The sequence below is a fragment of the Lemur catta genome, chromosome 4 (assembly GCF_020740605.2).
Source record: "Lemur catta isolate mLemCat1 chromosome 4, mLemCat1.pri, whole genome shotgun sequence".
In the NCBI taxonomy this organism is placed as follows: domain Eukaryota; kingdom Metazoa; phylum Chordata; class Mammalia; order Primates; family Lemuridae; genus Lemur; species Lemur catta.
The window spans coordinates 7,646,214-7,665,481 of record NC_059131.1 but is presented as its reverse complement, the minus strand read 5'-3'; the positions used below and the strand labels follow the sequence as shown (position 1 = coordinate 7,665,481).

The following is a 19,268-nucleotide window of genomic DNA, read 5'->3' as shown; positions in this document are numbered from 1 at the left end:
AGGCCCTGGTGTGTCTGTTTCGTCCGGTTATTCCTTCACTTAGGAGTATACAATTAAGCCAAGAAATATATTTGACAGCAACTAGTCTGTTATCCACAAGTGTTTGTGGCACCAAACCAAACTTCATCACCACTATAGCTTATGCAAATGCTTTATCAAGGGCTGCCTGGATTCCTGAGGGCTTTCAAAATATTTTCTAGTAATTGCTGATAGAAATTCTTGAAAATATTTTCACACCATATTTTGCTTGGGGAAAATGTGGACGTATTTTTCTCTTTCTCAATACTGCATACTCGTAATAGAAGATGTGACTTTGATGTATCAAAAAGAGCCTTGAATTTCTAAGAGAACACCTGGGCCCGGTCCTGCTTCCCTCGCTTACAAACTTCGGGCGAGTCATTTACACGTTCGGAATTTCACTTCCTCATCTGTGAAACAGGGGGGTGTTCCCCACCGCCTGACACTGCTGTGGGGATTCAAGGTGATCCTGTGTCCGGAACACAGAGCCCGGCACACGGCGGGCCGGGGGGAGGAGACGGGCACTGACCCCACAGACTCCAGGAGGACACAAGAGGACAAATGCCAAAGGCACGGGGTAAACAACAAACTGCCGTATCTGTGGTCATCTGATCATTTCCTTAATAAAGAAAATGAGCAACATACACGACGTAACAGGGTGACTGTCTTAACACAGGAGTAGTACAAACTGGTTTCAAACAGTGTTTTCATAAGCAAATAAATATTTGATATAACACACCCAGTTATTTTTAATCTATTTACTGAGTCACATGACTTTGCCACCACTGCTAGCAAATTTTAATTTGGCTAGTTCAAAAATACGCATCTATCTGAAATAAATACATTTCAGGTTTTCTGAGAAACATTTAACTTCATAAATGCTCCTTACTTTATATTGGCATTCCCTTTAATTCAAACTGATGAGAATTTGGATACTCTACAAGGAAGTCTTTGAAGTATATTTCTACCTTAAATTCTACAACATTCTGCTCTTTATTAAGAAAACTACAAAGGTCCTTTATGCTTTAAGCTCCCTAAAGTAGAGCATATATATTTGCTTTAACTTATTTATACCCCTTAAAGATCAGTAAAACACAGATATGCTAACAGAAAATGTCAAAGAACAATTATACCTTGATAAAAATCTTCCAGCAAACTTTTCCCCTTAACTGGGGTTTCTTTTACTATTAAAATAACCAACTTGACTTTTTTCCCTGTGGTTTCTTCATACTATATTCCAAAAGTAATCACTGTTCCCTCAACAAATATTTGCTGAACCCCTACTCTGGGTCCGATATGGGCACCAGGAACATCAAAAGAATCAAAGCCATATTATGGCCTCTGCCTACATAGAGTTTAGGGTCTGGAGAGGAAGAGAGCTGTTAATCAAACAGTCCCACTAATAAGCACATAATCATAAACTCAGATGAAATTTATGAAGGAAAAGTTCACAGGCAGAGAATAGCAGACCAGGCTAATCTATGGTGAAAGGGCTGAGCAGCTAGTTAACTAAGTGAAGGCAGGGAGAAGAGTTCTAAAAACAGTAGGCAAAGAAATAACATGTGCAAAGGCCCTGGGGTAGAAAGTACTTTCAGCGAGCCAAGCAAAAGCACAGAGGGCAGAGGGAGGGTGGCAAAGATGAGGTTAAAGAGGCAGGCAGGGCAAGAGCATACAAGTGCTACAGACTGTGGCAAGGACACTCGCTGGTCTTCACTGTAAAAGCTGGCACCCGAAAGAGACCAGCCAACGACAGTGCAGCAAATGCAGAAGAGAAGGCAAGGATGGGTACAAACAGACCACATGGAAGCAACTCTGGGAGGGATGACTATAGCGTAGAGTTGTGGAGTGGAGCTGGAGAAATGGATAAATGTGAGAAATATTAAGGTGGGAAACAGACAGGACTCGGAGTGAGCAGTGAGGAGGAAGGAAGTACGTACACTATGGATGGACAGTGGAGCCACTTCCTGACTATGGTTCCAGTGATGGAAGGGCTCTCAAGAACAACATGAGTCCACTTTAGAAACGAGGAGTCTGAAACACTTAAAGTAGCCTCAGGGAGATGTCTACTTAGTCGGCTATTTGATAAATAGGTGGAGCAGAAAGGAATGTCTGGTTTGGAAATGAAAACGGACTCATCCACACGGGCCGAAGGGAAGAGCAAGCAGTGAAAGCACAAGAGAAGCCGACCCTTGAGGACGCCCTGACGGGGGCTCAGCCAGGGCGCAGCTAGCGGGGAACAGGGGGGAGAAGAGCCGGGCAAACGCAGTGGCCCGAAGCCAGGCGAAGACAGGTGGAGAGGTCAGCAAAGATCTGGAAAACACCCCAGGCACTTGCAGAGCTGGAAGCCACAGCCACAACTGCCTCTCCGTTTCAGTGAAATGACCAGTGAGAATTAGTCTGCGCCCTAAGTACACCTCGTCAGAACTGTCCTCACAAGCAGAAGGAAGGTGTTTCATGTTCAAATGACCAGGTTGAATCCCTTCTTTTTGCAGATGAAGGGGGCTGCTACAGAGGGGGGTGACGTGACTGGGGAGCAGAGCCCAGAGTCGCACCCCACTCTGCACACGCCTCTCCTTTCCTCTCTGCCCGCCCCCTGTCCCGTGAGGGCGCACCCCGCTTTGTGGCAGAGCTGGTTCATGGAAGCTCACGCTTATTTCTCAGATATAAGTACACGAAAATTAACTTCACTACACGATACCAAACCCGCTGAGCCGAGTGCGGGCGTCTGTTTTCTGTGCTTACCTCTTTGATCGTGGTGTTTCTTCCCCTCCACGAAAACCACCATCTTCCTCCCTTTTTGGGCATCTTATCCCTCATGATAGATTCCACAGTGGCCTGTTTTAAATGGATGGTAACATAAATAATGGAACCAAAAAAAGATCAACATAGCACATTCAAACCAAAAGAAACATACATGCAAATTAAAGTGAGATAAAAAAAAAAATCAGAGAAAACAGAACATACTATTTGTGGATTAAAAATTTTAGAGAAGCAAAACCTAATGGCGTCCAAAATCACATTAAGGTAACTTAAGCATGAAGACTTGAGAAGGTGTTAAAGGAAAAAACAAACAACAAATAAAATACAACACAACAATAACAACAACAAAAAAAGAAAGCATTAAAAATCATTAGTGATTAGTAAGACCAGAAGTTTCCAAATTAAAGTGGCTAACTGGTGAAGATACTGTTACCCTCAATATGATGATTATAAAATAAAATATGAAATGATTGATATGAAGCATAGGAATAAAACAGTTTTCAACAAACGGTAAAATACACAGAATTTTTTAGTAAGTGTAAATTCCAAATTTTGACATCAATAGATGCATTTCACTTAAAATCTCAAGTATTAAAAAGAAAATTCATACTTTTATCCTAAATGAATGAAAGTCGATGGGGGAGATTAAATATGAATTAATTTACTAAGTACTTCCAAAGAACAAAATATCTATCTTGAAACTAATCCTAGGACCAAGGTGAATGTTACCTAACATCCCTTTGTCAGTTTACACAACTTTCAAGTGCTGACACCTCAGCTACTAATGAAAGAAAGAGTTAAGTACTTTAACTCAACAGGGCACAGGTAAGTGGACAAATAATTCAAGATTTAGCTTAAAAGACCCTTATCTGACACAAAAGAACCTGAGTACACTCAAATGCAAACCACTCATGCCCTGTCCGTTAATAGAACAATTCACAAAGATGTCAATTGCCCTATTTCCCCTAAATCCACTCATAAATGCAACAAAACCCTGATTTAAAAGAGAGAGAGAAGGAAGCAGAAATAAAAAAACTAAGAGGATTATTTTCAGACCTGGACAAACTCTTTCTAAAGTTCATTTCAATAACAAACAAACAAAAATAGCCAAGACAATTCTCAGGCAGAATAGTAATAAGTCCACACAAGCTCTGCCAGATATTAAAATAGATTTAAAAGCTATGGTAACTGTAAGAATCCAGTCCTGGTACATGAGTAAACGTATTGCAGGAACAGAGGACAAAAGTTCAGAAATAAATCTAAATTCGCAGAGAAATTTAACAGAGGGTAAAGTTGTAACTGCCCACCAGTGGGAAAAGGTTCTTTAACAAATGGTGTTGGGATAATTAAGCAGCGAAGCCAGATCCTGTTGGTTGCCCACTCGCCCCCCTGTCTTTCTTGCCGACACATCCTAAACTGTTCGAGAATCAGGCTGCAGCGAGTTCGGGGAAGGCAGGCACAACTCCAGGGTGAACCTCGATTGGTCTAAGCCATTCATAGTCATCCCGCTGTTTTGCCGACAGTGAGTTTAGAGGTGATCGCATGACCAAGTGTTGGCCAACAACATACAAGAATCCGCCCCCACCCTTCCTGTGTTGGATGTGGTTGTGTGAGGAAATGATGGGCAGGCATCTTGTGACCATAAAGAAAAAGCCACGAAATTCACAGAGAAGCTAACCCAAATTAATGACCAACCTCTACAATTATTATCAGGTGAGATCATAAACCCCTTATTATTTAAGCCACTTTTAGTCATTCTGTTTCCTAAAACCAAAAACATCCTAATGAACTCAATAACTAACTAGCTGGGAAAAAATGCTCTGGCTCCTGACACCTCCCTTATTACTCTCAAAAGGATATAAATAAGTCTAAGACAGGATCTCTGTAGCAAAAAGAATGTATAATCCGGTAGGAACATACGACATTAAAACAACTAACAATTCCTGGCCGACCGTCCAGTGAACTGTTCGGGAGGAGATGACACACTGGGCTGGCAGGCTGCGCACCTGCCCTCCTAACTCTTCCTTGCAGCCACTCCCCTACTCTCCCCGGCAGACGACACACTGCCCATTCCCCGTTGGGGCTCCTGCCTCAGAGGATCAGGCACGGGGCTGGCTTCTCGGCTGAGCAACGCCCAAGGCTAGCGCGGGCACCTGATGTGTGTCGCGCCTCCCTGCACCCAGCCCCAGCGCCTGCTCCAACCCTTCAACGGCAATGCTCTCCACCCTTCATCCTCACTGGGCTCCAACACCCCGGCACCCATCTGCTCTGCCCCCACCTGTGTCCCTAGCACGGCAAGTGTTCGCAAAGGGAACCTTGGTCTGTGATGCCATGATTGGGGGATTTTGCCTTGATACGGAGGAGGGGGAAGGATGTTCAGGGTGTGAGGCAGAAAGATCTCAAACTCCTAACACGTTTGCTCATGAACTTCAAAAGAGTATGACGTAATTGACTTTGTGGTTTCTAAAATAAAAGTTAAATTCCAACCACCCAGCTTAAGCTACCCATCATGCCTAGTGTCCCCTTTTCTTCCTCATGTTAAAGCTCACCTTTGGCAGAGGTTTCTGGAAGGCCTGCATTGCCAGGAGCAGAGGTGCTGCCGTCGTCCAGTTATAATATCTAACATGAAACAACGAAACAGATGTCAAAAGACCAAATCTCAGATGAAAGACTTTGCTAATATCATGCAAAATAGTCATGGAAAGCTCTGGAACCCCAGCAAAGCCCTTAAAGAGCTCGATACTGTTGCTACATCCCCCACGTACCTCTGTCTAACTACAGTGGCCACGGTGAGGGGCCCAGCAGCAGTCGCGCCAGTAGGACGGACAGCTGGACATGCCAGGACACTCTGGCCACTAGCTTTGCTGCAGCCCAAACTCCACCATGTGGTCGCTGCACCAAACCACAACGTGCTTGTGGCACGTCCTGCCACGTCTCAAGGACAAGGCAACCCAAGTTCATATCTAAAGCATCCACAGTTTCCACTTAGGAAGAAAAGTTTGTTAACAGTCTGCAAAGATACCTCACACATCTCTTGACCTCAAATAATAAAGTTTTTAAAAGGGGTAAAAACGTAGGTTATGCTGTTATGTCCATAGCCCAGGAGTTCGATCACACCACTGCACTCCAGCCTGGGTGGCACAGTGGGACACCATGTGTTATGCAGGGCCTAAGTCTCACAGACCAAGCACTGCGACCTCACACGTTCAATTCTCAAATTGAGTGCAGATGAATATTAAAACCCCACAAGACTGACAGTTACCCAGCCTATCAGCTGTGCTGCCCATGCTACTGGCAAAAAATTCTGCCAGCAGTGAAGACAAAAAAAAGGAAGTTTAGCAAAGACTTTATTTTATACATTTCTAAGGCCTAATGTCTAGGTCTCTGTATTTAAAAAAATGAAACTGAAACCGTACCGTGCTACTGCCAAATTGACTTTCAAGACGTACTTACTTATTACCAATCTTCACCACGAGATTAGGGTCGTCAATAATAGCAGGATTGTCAACAAACTGTTGATAGGACACAGCCTGTTCCAAAAATGCATCTGTGACAGCAATTGTAGGGGATAAGGGAAAAAGAAAAAGAAAATTCAGTTCACAGGCCTAGTTTTCTTTTTTTCCCTTTTTTTCATTTATTCTATTTTTTTATTTCAATAGAGTGGTTTTTGTTACACGGGTGTATTGTATAGGCCTATCTTTCATTCAGTCATTCACAAGTGTGTTCTGGGAGTTTCTGCATTCCAGCTGTGTGGACAATCCTACGAAATGTATGAATGCATTTGTACAGGGAGCCTCACTTTGCTTGGGAGGCAGCGTCTATGCAGAAATGAGGGGAGGCCGCAGCCGGGACCGAGGCGCTGGGGAGGAGTGCACCCTCAGTGAGGGCGGACACTGGGGCAGGGCGTGGAAAACACAGCGTGCCCATCTGCAGAGGCAGAGCCATGGTTATGCGGGGCTCAGAAGCCAGGCTACCTCAGGTTAAGTCACAGTTAGCAATGTGACCTTGGGCAAGTGATTTATCCCCCCAAGCCTCAGCCCCTCCTCTGTAGCTCAGGGACAATAACCGCATCCACCTCCCAGGGTGGCCGTGAGGACTGACAAGGTTGTGAAATGAAATGACGGAGTCAGCAGGACCCAGTGAGCACCCTGTTCCCACCCACGATGGAGTGAGGGTCCGGCTGGTGCAGGTGCCAGAATACAGGGGCCCCACCCAATCTTGTGTGAGGAGAACTTCACAAAGCCCAGAAGGGACTTCAGGACGGAGACAGGAGTCTAGGGTGGCAACCCTGGGTGTGAAGGGGACATGGAGGAGACCAAGAGGCAGAGGAGAGAAGCACACGGCCTCGGCCCCGCTCCCTGCCAGACACACAGACCGTGGGGGGGGGCGGAAAAGAGAAAGTGGTGGGAGATGGTGGGGAAGGCGGGCCCGGGCAACTAGGTCCGTCCCCGAGTTCAGCAGCTGATAACGTCTGACTGCATCAGCTGGGGGTCCTGGGCACACCTCACCACGGAACTGCCCTGACACGCTGGAAAAGCTCTGCATTAATCACCTACACCCACCCTGACAGCAGCCTTCAAATCCAGGGGGGAAGCCTTCCCGGACTTCCTCAGACTCAGCCCTGGCTCCTCCTCCCAGACCCAGGGCATCCCCCCACACCTCCACGCACTCTGCTTTAACAAGACTGACGTCCCCGCTAGACCACAGGCTCCTGGAGGTCATCTCCGCAGTGCTGGCCTAGGGCACGGGAGACACACAGGGTGCTCCGCAAACACGCCTGACGAATGGCCACGTGCAACCCACAGAACCCGGAGCTCAGCTAAGCGCAAGCCAGAAGCATCCGGGCCGGGAGCACAATGAATCATCCGTGCTACCAGGACCCACACCCGGGGAAAAGCCACCAGTGACGGGACCTCGTCTCAGAGCCTGGGCCCTGCAACTTCCGGCGGGCGGCCACCAGGGGGCGCGCGCGGCCGCGGTACCTTTCGTGATCTCCCGGTTGTCGCTGAGGCCCCCGCACAGCGAGATGGCGATGGACGGCAGGTCCCTCAGGCCGTCCGACGTGCTCTCCACGCCGCTGTCAATGCCCGAGCTGCCCACGGACTGCGGGGACTGGTTGGCCGACCGGGCCCCATTGTCGCTGGCGTGTTTTGTGAGCCCGGGAGGGTCTCCGCTGCCAAGAGGGAAAGAGAAGATGTTCCTACATCCGTCCCAGACTGCTGCCACCCCGCCGAGTGGCAGAGGATTTCATCGCAGCAGAGATTTGTCATGAAGCTACCGTGACAAGGACAGAGAAGTGCAAAGAACTACCTTAGGAGAGGAGACCATTATGCTTCGGTTCCATCTCCTTGTCTCGCCTCCCAGCCCCCGGGGTGAAATACACTCGAGAGGCAGCAACTGTCCCCCAGGCCTCGCCCCCTGCCACTGCCCCCACGGCGCTGGCCCAGTCACATCGCAGGGGAACCCAGGGTGGGTCCCCAAGGACCACAGGAACTCTCTCCTGGGGTGGGGGAGGGCTGCGCAGCTGCCACTCATTTGGGCTGAGGGCCACTGGGGCTCGCGCCTGCGTCCCTGACTGGAAGGGGCGGCGCGGGCCACCTGCCTGCACACCTGTCTACAGAGAGAGCCCGGAGCCTTGGCTGCTTTTCACAGTAGAAGGTGAGGTCACCTGCCTTTTCCTCACATACTTCCTAGTCAAAACACAGGTGAAAACTGGGCTCACGCAGACTAATATGCAGATGATAGAAAACGATATGAGGAATTAAAAGAAAGTTTACTTTTTGGGAAAATACAGGGCTGCCACTTCAGGATCCATGTCCGTGAGGTCGTCCAGGTAGACGCCGTCAGCACCAAGATGCCTGCTTCGTTTATCTAAAAACGGAAATGGCTCAAGTCAGAAAACCACTCTTCCAGAAACAACCTCACAGGCTCGTATCTACGGAAACAGCATTTAAGCACAACATGCACATTTGCTCCCCAGCACCAGTGAGAAGGGGCCGGGGCGGCACTGCTGCGGGGTCAGACCGCCCACGTCTGCAGACGGGCTGTGCCGCTCACCAGCCTGTGGCCCAGACCAAGCGCCGCAGCTTCGCTGAGCCTCAGTTCCTTGTCTGGGAAGTGACTGAAGTGCCCTAAGCACCCACAATATTGATACTATTACTATTATTATTATTATTAAGTGATGAAAGCTTTCATTAAGCACTTCCCCATCGATACTCCAAGGCACAACACTCTCACAACCGTGCACTGTCGGACACTGCACACCACGATTTCAAACTTCCTCTTTCCGTCGAGCAGGGAATGATGTAATTGGTTTACACAGCTCTAGAAAACTGCACAAAGCTGCCCGGCTAAGAGATTAGGACTGACATCATCACTGCTGACGTGCAGCCAGGTGTGCATTCAGCTGACACTCACGGAGCACCTGTGTGCCAACCACTACTTTAAGCACTGAGGATAAAAACGTAAAACAGACAAAAAACCTCCTTCATCTCAGAAAGCATATATTCTAGTAGGGGGAGTTGGGCCAGAAAAAAAACTAATGATAATTTGAAATAATGATACATGGTATTTTAATGGGGTAATGGGCCAGAGAGAACTTGGGGCAAGGGGAGAGGCAGCCAAGATTAGCCTAATAATCAGCTTTATAAAAGTCACACTCGTGGGGTGCCACAGTATCTCCTGGATCTGGCATCCCCGATCTGTCAGATGAGGAGGTTTAGTACATGATCCCCAAGGCCTCCTTTTACGTCTGATTTTCTGAGTAAATTCTGGTGACTAGTACATTCAGGGAAAGAGCAGATTGAACGTGACAGTTCTCACGGTTCTGTCTCTACCTTGATTTTCCTGGATGTTTTGAAAGAAGGACCTATAATTTACAGAGCAAAGTCTGAAGAGAAAGAGAGCCAGGAAGCGCCAGCCTTCGTACCTTTTTTCCTGGAAGGAGAATCCGTCTTGCTCGCTGCCTGGACTATGCTGGCAGAGGGCGGTTTGAGCTCCTCGACCGCAGGGCACAGCGGTGCTGCTGCCCCCAAGGCCCCAATGTCTTCCTCGTTCACAAACTGCATCTCTGTCTGAGGCTGGCTCTGGTCCAGAAGTGGCCCCTTGGCCAGTGTTGGTGACTGGTCACTAAAAGTGTCTGAAGATTCACTGTGAATGGCCTGAAAGTGACTTTTATCACAAATTTTTCTACTGTTCAACGGGCTGGATTCTTTCATCTTGTGTGGAGAAGATGACTAGACCAAGGGCAGGGGGGTGGAGAGAGAGAGAGAGAAAGAGAGAGAGAGAAGGTGAGAGCACAGGCAACAGAAACCCTGAGTTACTAGAGGAGAACAAATAAGCAGTTAACAGTCTGTGGCAGAGACTTTCAAACCTCAAGAATCATCCGGTGATTTTCACACCTGCCAAAGGGTCCAGAAACCAAGAATATGAGTTCCAAAGCAAATGAACTTTCACATGAGCCATCAGCTGCCAAGCAGAAGTGAGCGAGACTAGCACTGCGACAGTGGGAGGGACCCATGTGTCCATCAGCAGAACGGGAAGTACACTCCACAATGAGACATTCCACAGCAACAAGAGTAAGTGAATTACAACTACACGCAACAACATGGATGAATCTTGCAAAACTCATCTCTGCTGTCAGAAGTCAGGGTCATTTTTATTAGTGACTGCAGAGCACAGGAGCTTCCAAGTTGCTGGTCATGTTCTGCTTCTCGATCTGGGTCAACGGTGCACGGGTCTGTTCGCTGTGGAAATGTACCGAGCTACACACTTATGATCTGTGTATTTCTCTGTATATGTGTTATATTTCAATAAAGTTTATTCCCAAATCGAGAGTGTATTAAGTAAATATTTGACAGTGGTTGGTTCACTGAGTGGGAAATTAACATTTCTGATTCTACCCCCAGAGGGATTTCCAGTTATAGAACGGATGTATTCAAACAAAAGCCTAAATACAATCTACGGCCTAGAAAGGGGCAGAAAGTACTCTCTTTTCCATCTGATCTCACAGCTTCTATCACAAATGAAAATAACGCTACAGTAGATCTGTGGTTAGAACTGTTTTGCCAGAAGAAGTGATAGGTTTGCACTTTCACACTGTTTCTCCAGCAACGAATGACATGGATTTGTAAAGATAGTTGGCTGGGTCAGCACTACAGCTCTGGGCAGAGAAATCAGCAGTTTCCGTGAAAGCTAACTATAACCTAGAGAGGAAATGGAGCCACAACTTAGCCTCAATAGACCTACTCTCCAAAAAGTTGCCCATCTTGACTTTTTATAGGAATGCTTTCAATCTTCATTCACTCACTCACTCATTCATTCATTCATTCATATTACAAACACTTATTGGGGATGTAAGAGGCTGTAGCATCTTCTTAGAAGCTATAGTATCTTCTTAGGACCTTACAATGTTAAAAAAAAAAGTTTGCAATATAATAATATAATTCGAGATGCTTGTAATACATTGGAATATGAAGTAAAATTTCTTGAAAGAAAAGATTTCACGTTTTCAGAAAGCTGTGTGCTGTAGTGATTATGTACCTGCATGTGAACTTGCTGCATTTTAGGGATGGACAAACGAGGCTTAGTGTGTATGTGATATAGCCAAGGAGAGAGAACACAAATATTTAGAGGGCTAATGTGCCACACATTTCACACATATTATCTCTTTTAACCTCCCAACCACTCTGAGCAGCATCAATTGTTTTCTCACATTTTATAGATGAAGATACTGAGGTTCAAGGAGGTCTACTGACTTGCCCAAGGTCACCCTGCTAGCAAGTGATGGAAGGAACAGGGATTCAATCCCAGGACAGTCTGCCTCCCAGGCCCTCATTCTCTCCACTACACTCAGCTGCTTCTCTATTTCTTCTGGCGATCCCACAGGGTCAAATCCAGGGTCCAAACAATGATGGTCCAAAAATATTAATACTACTTGATGAATCAAAGCCTTAAAATTTCCTGACTTTATTTATCTATTAGGCTCACATCTTCCATGACTTCTCTAGTAGCCTTTCCCTCTGCCAGTGCTCTCCTAGAAGTTTCTCTCTGTGAGGGACACAAACAGGGATTCCAGCTGTCACAACTCCCTCGGCCTCCCATTCAACAGACTCAGCTTCCAAGTCTCTTTCCCCACGACTTCTCTGCAGTCACCTCTGACCTCTAAGAAGTAAGAACTGGACAGTACTTTTGTTTGCAGCTTGAAGACAGCAGGATTTGTGTATAAGTCGTACTTTTTAAAATTTATTCTGCATTTAGTTGTGATAGAAAATGAGATCCTGAGAGTAGTCCTATATGTTTAAAATACATAAATGCAATGAAATCTCTTTATAATGTTAGTAATTCTGGTGTTCAGGTAAATCCTTAACACTGTTTCATTTACCTCCAGCTCCTGGTAGCCATGTTTCTTGGCTACGATAGAACACTAATTCCATATAATTTAAGCTAATTTAGAAATCTTCAGTCTGTGGCAAAATTGAGAAAAAGAACCTACCTTTGCAGCTTGTGGCAATTCTCCCCAAAGCCAAAGCATTTCTAGGTTATTCTTTGGCACCGTCCTGTCCACAGACTTACTGACCAATTCTGAATCACTTTTAGGTGTTGGAGGCCGGGAAGCTGAAGGACTTAAGAAAACATAAAGCCATGATTAAAGGGGGAAAGAAACTTTTTCAAAAGTTTTTGGCCCAGATCCATGCTCAAATAACCCAGAAAATGCACCCAAGCTGTCACTGCCTTATGAGCAGGGCTTTGTGACATATCCCTCCTTTGGCCACCAGGGGTCCAGGCAACCTGCGTCCAGGTAGAAGGTGCTCCCACTCAGGGTAACCTGCCGCAGCGTGCGGCAAAACCCCAAGTACAGAAAAAGAAAAAAAGAAGTAGCCTAGAAAAGGAATATCAACAAGAAAAAGAGAGAGAGATGAAAAGAGAAAGAAAAGAGAGAGTTTGTTCTTATCTCAAAACCACCATCCTTTGACCTCACCCTGAGCTCACCTCTCCTGCACTCTCAATTTCCAATCAAGTGTCTCAACTCTCAGACGCCTGCAAAAGGGTCCTGGCCAGCCCTGACATCCACCTGTTCTAGTCTACATTTAAGATATTTGTAAATCTGCACTAGCTTTGAAAACAGGGAGATCATATCACATGCAGGATGCCACAAATAAACCCCAATATTTCATAAGACATTATAAAGGAATACCTCAAAAGACCCACCAGTTTGCTAAGGCTCATTCCCTAACAACGTATCACGGTGCTCAATTCTCAGGCTGCCTCCTGGACGGCTGTAACACGCTCTCTCACCCCCACATTTTCTCTATTTTAACTCTTAAGACCTAAGCAACGACTTACTTCTGGCCAAAGTAACCACCCAAAAGTCATCAACTTATCCACAAGATTCTTGGTATTCTAAGTATTAATTATTTACAACAGTAATGACTGTACGTATTTATTACAATATACGAACATTTAATTACTGCTTGTCTTCATTCTCCAGCACCATTTCTTCTAGAGGAAGACAACAGAGTTCTCAAACAGAGCAGGAAACAGAGCTACCACAATTTCCCTTGACATTCGCTTTCACAGGCCTTGTCTATGCTCCTCGGTGACCTCTCACTGATGCGCTTGGTCTCTTGCATCTGTTTGAGTTAGACTTTTACTCCGCCTGAATACAGCTCTCCTGGCAGTACAAGGTGGGCTCACGATGACACATAACTTGTATGCAACAGACAGGTGCCCTTCTGAACAGACGGATCGTGCATCTCTCTGGGCAAACCCTGTGGTGCATACAGACCAAGCACGATCCCTCCTCCATCTCACACTGAGGCACACACAGGCTGGTCGCTTCTCCCTTGGCACCCAGTGAGCGCCAATCCATCCCAAGGCAGCCCTCATGCTCTAGTTCGCTCTAGTTCGCCTGTCTGTGGAGAGGAGGCTCCCCAGGTCCCATGCGGTGAGAGCTTATACGCCAGGACACCCCACTACCAACTAGCAACACATATACATTTATCTGCCCTTTAGGAAGCAGTCCCATGACAAGGGATGCTGGCCCCACACACATCTGCATGGGAAAGCACTCACTGCCTTTCAACATCCCTTCCTCCCGCTAGTTCTACAATTAGACTTTTCTCCAAAGGAGCGATGCTTTTCTGCCACTGAAGCATCCACAATCACGTGTTCGATGTCAGAGTAATGGGTGACCCAAGTGCTGTGACCTCCAGTGAGGGGCCCTTGTGCATGATAAGTCTGTGACCTGAACCCACTCTTTCTCCAGAGGCATCACAGAAGAAGTCCACCCTAACCGGCTAACTACCCTCAATGGTGCTGCACCCGAATCTCAAAGTATCTGTTTAAAAAGTTCTTGCCATTATATTTTATCACATAAAATATACCTTACATTTTGTTATAAGTTCTTTGGAACAACAAACTATCTTACCCACTGACAATAAATTAAATAAAGCCCGTTAGACTGAGCAGGGGTCTGCAAACTTTTCCTGCAAAGGGCCCAGTGAGCACATATCTTGGGCTTTAAGGGTTATATGATCTCTGTTGCAACCACTCAACTCTGCTTGGTGGTGCGAACACCGCCATAGCCAATACCTAAACTAACTGGCTGTGCTCCAGCAAAGCCTGACAAAAGCAGGTGTCAGGCTGGATGTGGCCCACGGGCTGTGGTTTGCCAGCCTCTGCTCCGAAAGAATGGAAGTGCTGAGCACAGTTCTGCTGCGGCACCTCCCAACTCCAGGATTCCTAACATTCTGGTCTTTTCCTAAAAGCCACAAGCTACAGGGGTTCCACAGAGGCATTCAGGTTTGTAAGCTCACATTATTACAGAACCAAGCCCTGCGTGAAAGTTGTAAGCTACAAGTCCTACCTCTCACGTTAACTATGCCACCACCATAAATGCTGCCCACTTATGCCACAGCAGCCGTTCCCAAAAGGATTCTACACACAGATACACGTGTACTTCCTGACACCGGTCACTGAGGGAATTCAGCAGACTGAAGATGACCTGAGAAAAGGGAGTCCCAATGCTGACTGTGACGTATCAGAAAGTTGGTTCCAAAATGCCCTATTATCAAATGTGACACTTTTAAAATCGAAGGTTGTTCAGAAAGTAAGCTTACAAGATCACTGACTGATTTTCATAAATAAGGTATTTATTAGCCTCGTAATAGTTTTCAGTGTCTTTGCCAGTCCCAACAAGGTAAGTTAGCTATAACTGTTGATCACTTTGTTTTCCTCATTTTCAAATGATCTTTCTTCTGCTTATATAACATCTGAATGAAGGAAAAGCTGAGGTTTGGTTCTCTAAACAAAAAGAAAACAGTTTTCCATGTACAAATTAATCACAGCTTCATTTGCTAAGGTTTTATAAAGTAAGCCATTTAAGTCTACAACGTACGTAGGTCAAAATCTAAGGCAGAAACCTCAGACAACTGCATCAGATGAAAATACAAGCCTGTGACCCTAAACCTGAGATCCAACCTACTATTCTTCCAAATTCTGTTCTATAAATTCTGTGGGAAATATCCGACTCCATTATTCAGACAGCCTAATAAGCTATTTAAATATTTATAACAAATGCCTTAAAAGTGGCATCCCAAAAATATCTTGTAAACTTATTTGTCAAACAACCCTAAACACAAAAGATCATATTCCCAACCTATATTTCATTATACTATTTTTCAAAGCACTCCACAAAATTAGGTAGAATGATACACTTAACCATAATTTCCAGAGAGTCAAATTCAGGACTTCAAAAAAAATCTAATCATCTACAAATGCTTAAAATGAAAGGAAAATAATATGTATAGTCTTCATAAGTAATTTGGTTAGTTGGTGAAGCAGATTGTAAGAGTTAGATCAAAATGTTCACTTTATAAAATCTAAAGGTATTTTCTCCATAAGTAATTTGGTTAGTGATTAAATAGACTTAGAAGAGTTAGATCAAAACTTTCATTACTGAATATATTCAAGTGGGGAAAATAACTGCTCTACCTTTCCGAAGGACAGAAGTGGGAAGAATGTGGAGGGCAAGAACTGGACAGACCTCCCTCGGCCGCAACTGCAAGATGAGGGGGGGTCCTTTTGCAATCTACCAGGTTACTGGATACCACCACGTGATACATTAAAAGAAAGAAAAAAAATCATAGGTCAATTAAATTAAATGGAATTTCATATAAATTATGTGGCGACCCTCAACAATGACATTTGTAAGAAAATGAAAATACTTATTAGGCATCTGACAACAGCGGAGAACTGTGTGTTGAAATCACTAAGAAATCAACATGCATTTTCTGAACCACAGAAACAGGAAACTGCCAAAAGACCTATTTCACTTTCTATTTCACCCATGTGCCCATAAACGATTGTCTGTCTCTGGTCACACTTTAGTGCTTATTCAAACTACATGATCCGAGGATTTGATGATCTGTGCTATCGACTCTCTTTAAAGAAAATACAAAATTCCAAGTATGGAAATGTGTCTATTTATCCTAATTTGTAATTCCATTTGACAGTGGTCAGATCTATATAATCTAACTCAGTTATTGTTCTGGATTCATAAAGAAAAACATTAAAGACAGACAAACATGCTCAGGGCTGTGTTTAAAATGTTTCTTTTAAATTCTTAAAATTAACATATAGCATTTTTACAGATTTTTTTAACCTATTCGTAGTTTCTAAATATCCTACATTATTTTCTTCCTAAATTACTGTTTTTTTCCTCCTAGGATTTTACCTCCACAGAGCTAGGGAAAGAATGTATGAGGTTCTAGAAAGGTATTTTATCTTCACTGTCCGATGTAATAAGCCACTAAGCTCCATGTGGCTACTGAGCACTTGAAATGTGGCAAGTCCAAATTGAGATGTTCTATACACATAAAATACACCACAGATTTTAAAGACTTGCTATGAAAACAGGAATGTGAAATATCTTATTGACAACTTTTTAAAACTGATGACTGGTTGAAATGAGAGTATTTTGGATATACTGAGTCAAATGAAACATATTTTTAAAATTAATTTCATCTGCTTTTTACTTTTTAAATAGGGCTACTAGAAAACTTAAAATTACATACGTAGCTAATCATTATGTTTCTACCGGACAGGGCTGGTTTCCGACGCGGACAGACCTTGACGAGGGGGCTTCGTAACAGGCCCGGCGTCGCCCTGCGGACTCACATTCACAGCCAGTCTCAGCTGGACACCGGGCATGGGACAGAGCTACTTCTTCTCCAGCCTCAACTTCAGCACGTGCTGCGGACGGCTGTCCCATTCACAAGAGTACTCTGATCAAACTAGACCCAGCAGTGGCGTTTTGATGAGACTGGCTTTAGGTAGGAATCTACCCTAGCACACACCAGGGCTTCTAGGGACACATATACTTCCATTTAGAACTGGAAGTAAATCTCAGGCATTAGGTGTAAGAATAATCCAAGGATGTCACTGTCATTTAGATCAGTGTCCTCTTCCTCATTAGCACCATACTCCCACGCATTTTGAGATATTAATAGCCCACCCCCCACCACCATGAGATTTTTAATGCTATGGCCCATTAGGGACCACAAATCATTATAATGTCTATGATTTTGTTGCCACCCAAGAACCAGTTTTCATGCCAGTTTTATCACCAGTGCTGAGAATTCATGATTTTCCTTTGGAACACTTCTCAGGGGGGCTCACGTATTCTCACAGGTTTCACTGACTTAAAGGCCTCTGGAATCTTCAGGCTGGCAGTGGGCACGCTGAGCAGCGCTAGGTCCTTGTTTATACAGGACCTCTAAGGCAACCTGAGAGTTCATTTCAGGGAAATAAATTCAGAGGAATGAACTAAGCATGGGGAAGGCAGCATCCTAACAGCCCTGAATGACCCCAGTGGCCCCTAAAGCAACACATCTCTGTTTTTGAATCTCACTTTAGGGCTATCAAGAAGAGCTCCGCCCCTGTTTTCTCCTAGTAACGATTAGCACTGTGGAATTTAAGTGCTTTTCCTTTCAGTTTCACATCCAGGCAGCTGAGAGCCATGTTTGCAGATGGATTCTGACATTAGGTAGAAGTTTGTGATCTGCACGTGTTCTATTTTTAATCCTAATCTGTACCTCCTACTCCCTATTGCATTTTTATCGGGTCCTAATTATTTTCATTTTTTACTTTTATTTTGCTATTTTCTTAGATGTGCTTCCTATAAGTGACTTTGGATCCTCTGGACCAGGACACATGAATACACTGAGACTGAGACACACACACACACACACACACACACACACACACAAGCAACTTACCTGGGGTTGGGCGACCACTCTCTATCTGAATTAGGGTATGAAGCTGATTGAGGGTAAGTCGAGACCGGGGAAAGGTTCTCCTTAGAAATATCATCTTGGAATGGAGGTAGGTCATTAGCCAGAGTTCTGGAGGAAAAAAAAATTAAAGTCAAAGAATTATTAGTGACAGATTCATAATAAAGTCAACTTCTAATTTTTTCTTATCTCTAAGTGCTTTGTGTATTAACATGACCCTTTTTTAAACAGCCAGGCATATTCCAGGCAATGAACAGGGGAAAACTGAGACATAGGCACATATAAATGTGTTCGTGTGTTTATGCTTGGGCTGAATTATAGTTTGAAATGATTTGGTCTCAGCAGTGGACTTAAGACGTGCACACAATGCTCACACGGCTGGCTACGCCCCCTGGTGGCACCTTACCACTGCCCTGCGCATTTCACATTCCAGAAGTCTGGGAGGTAGATCCGCCCAGAACCGGACCCAGGGTGGTATAAAACCCTTGCCAGGGACAGGCAGAGCTGCCAAATAACTCAATGACCACTATACACATATCATCTAGCAAAAGCAATAAATGACATCAACCAGAAGTACCTTATGACCACAAAACTACCTCGTTTCAGGTATACACAGAATCACCTGAAATACTTATCACTAAATTCTGGAATAAAAAGACATGCAGGGAAGGCAATCATGAGAAGCCCAAATGCCCCGTTTCAGAGCCTACAGCAGATTAGAGGCTGCAGTTAGGGAAAGCAACGTTGCCAAATGACCTTTATTTTTAGCCAGAAAAAATATATATATTCTATTCTGAAAAATGAAGCAAGGGGATACTCCTGATGTTCCTTGTACCATATGTTAAAAAGATGTAAAAACAATTATCAAAAATTATAGTGAATTATATGAAAATCTGAAACATCAAATATCCTTTAAAAATTAGTTTTATTTTTTAAAACTGGCATTTCTCCATCAAAATAGTCATACATAACAAACAGAATTTCACTATACTGTGAAAAGTAAAGGAGAACAGAACAAAATGTCCATTAAACTTTGGGCCTAATCAAAATTAAAAAAGAAAAAAAGTTGGCTTACAGAGAAAATGAGCATGTTCTACATTCCTTTTTAACCCTAAGTCTATCATATATCAGCCCCTCTGTCTCAATAAGCCCAACTTCTATTTACATAGTTGGTACTTGAATAAGAATAAAGAGGTT

The 19,268-nt window shown here is 44.5% G+C and overlaps 1 protein-coding gene across 4 annotated transcripts in view; it reads right to left on the bottom strand.

Annotated features, from left to right (window-relative positions):
- The window catches only part of LPIN1 (lipin 1), a 66,464-nt gene that overhangs the window by 26,108 nt on the left and 21,088 nt on the right, over positions 1-19,268 (bottom strand). For 3 of the 4 annotated variants that reach the window (XM_045549056.1, XM_045549057.1, XM_045549055.1), the window contains 9 exons: positions 18,057-18,182; positions 15,772-15,879; positions 12,272-12,401; positions 9,707-10,013; positions 8,556-8,649; positions 7,761-7,951; positions 6,232-6,325; positions 5,328-5,397; positions 2,761-2,853 (listed from right to left, as the gene is read on the bottom strand). In XM_045549056.1, the coding sequence (XP_045405012.1) occupies positions 2,761-2,853; positions 5,328-5,397; positions 6,232-6,325; positions 7,761-7,951; positions 8,556-8,649; positions 9,707-10,013; positions 12,272-12,401; positions 15,772-15,879; positions 18,057-18,182 (1,213 nt within the window). The remainder of the gene's footprint in view (positions 1-2,760; positions 2,854-5,327; positions 5,398-6,231; positions 6,326-7,760; positions 7,952-8,555; positions 8,650-9,706; positions 10,014-12,271; positions 12,402-15,771; positions 15,880-18,056; positions 18,183-19,268) is intronic. The other variant, XM_045549058.1, reaches the window with a different exon arrangement.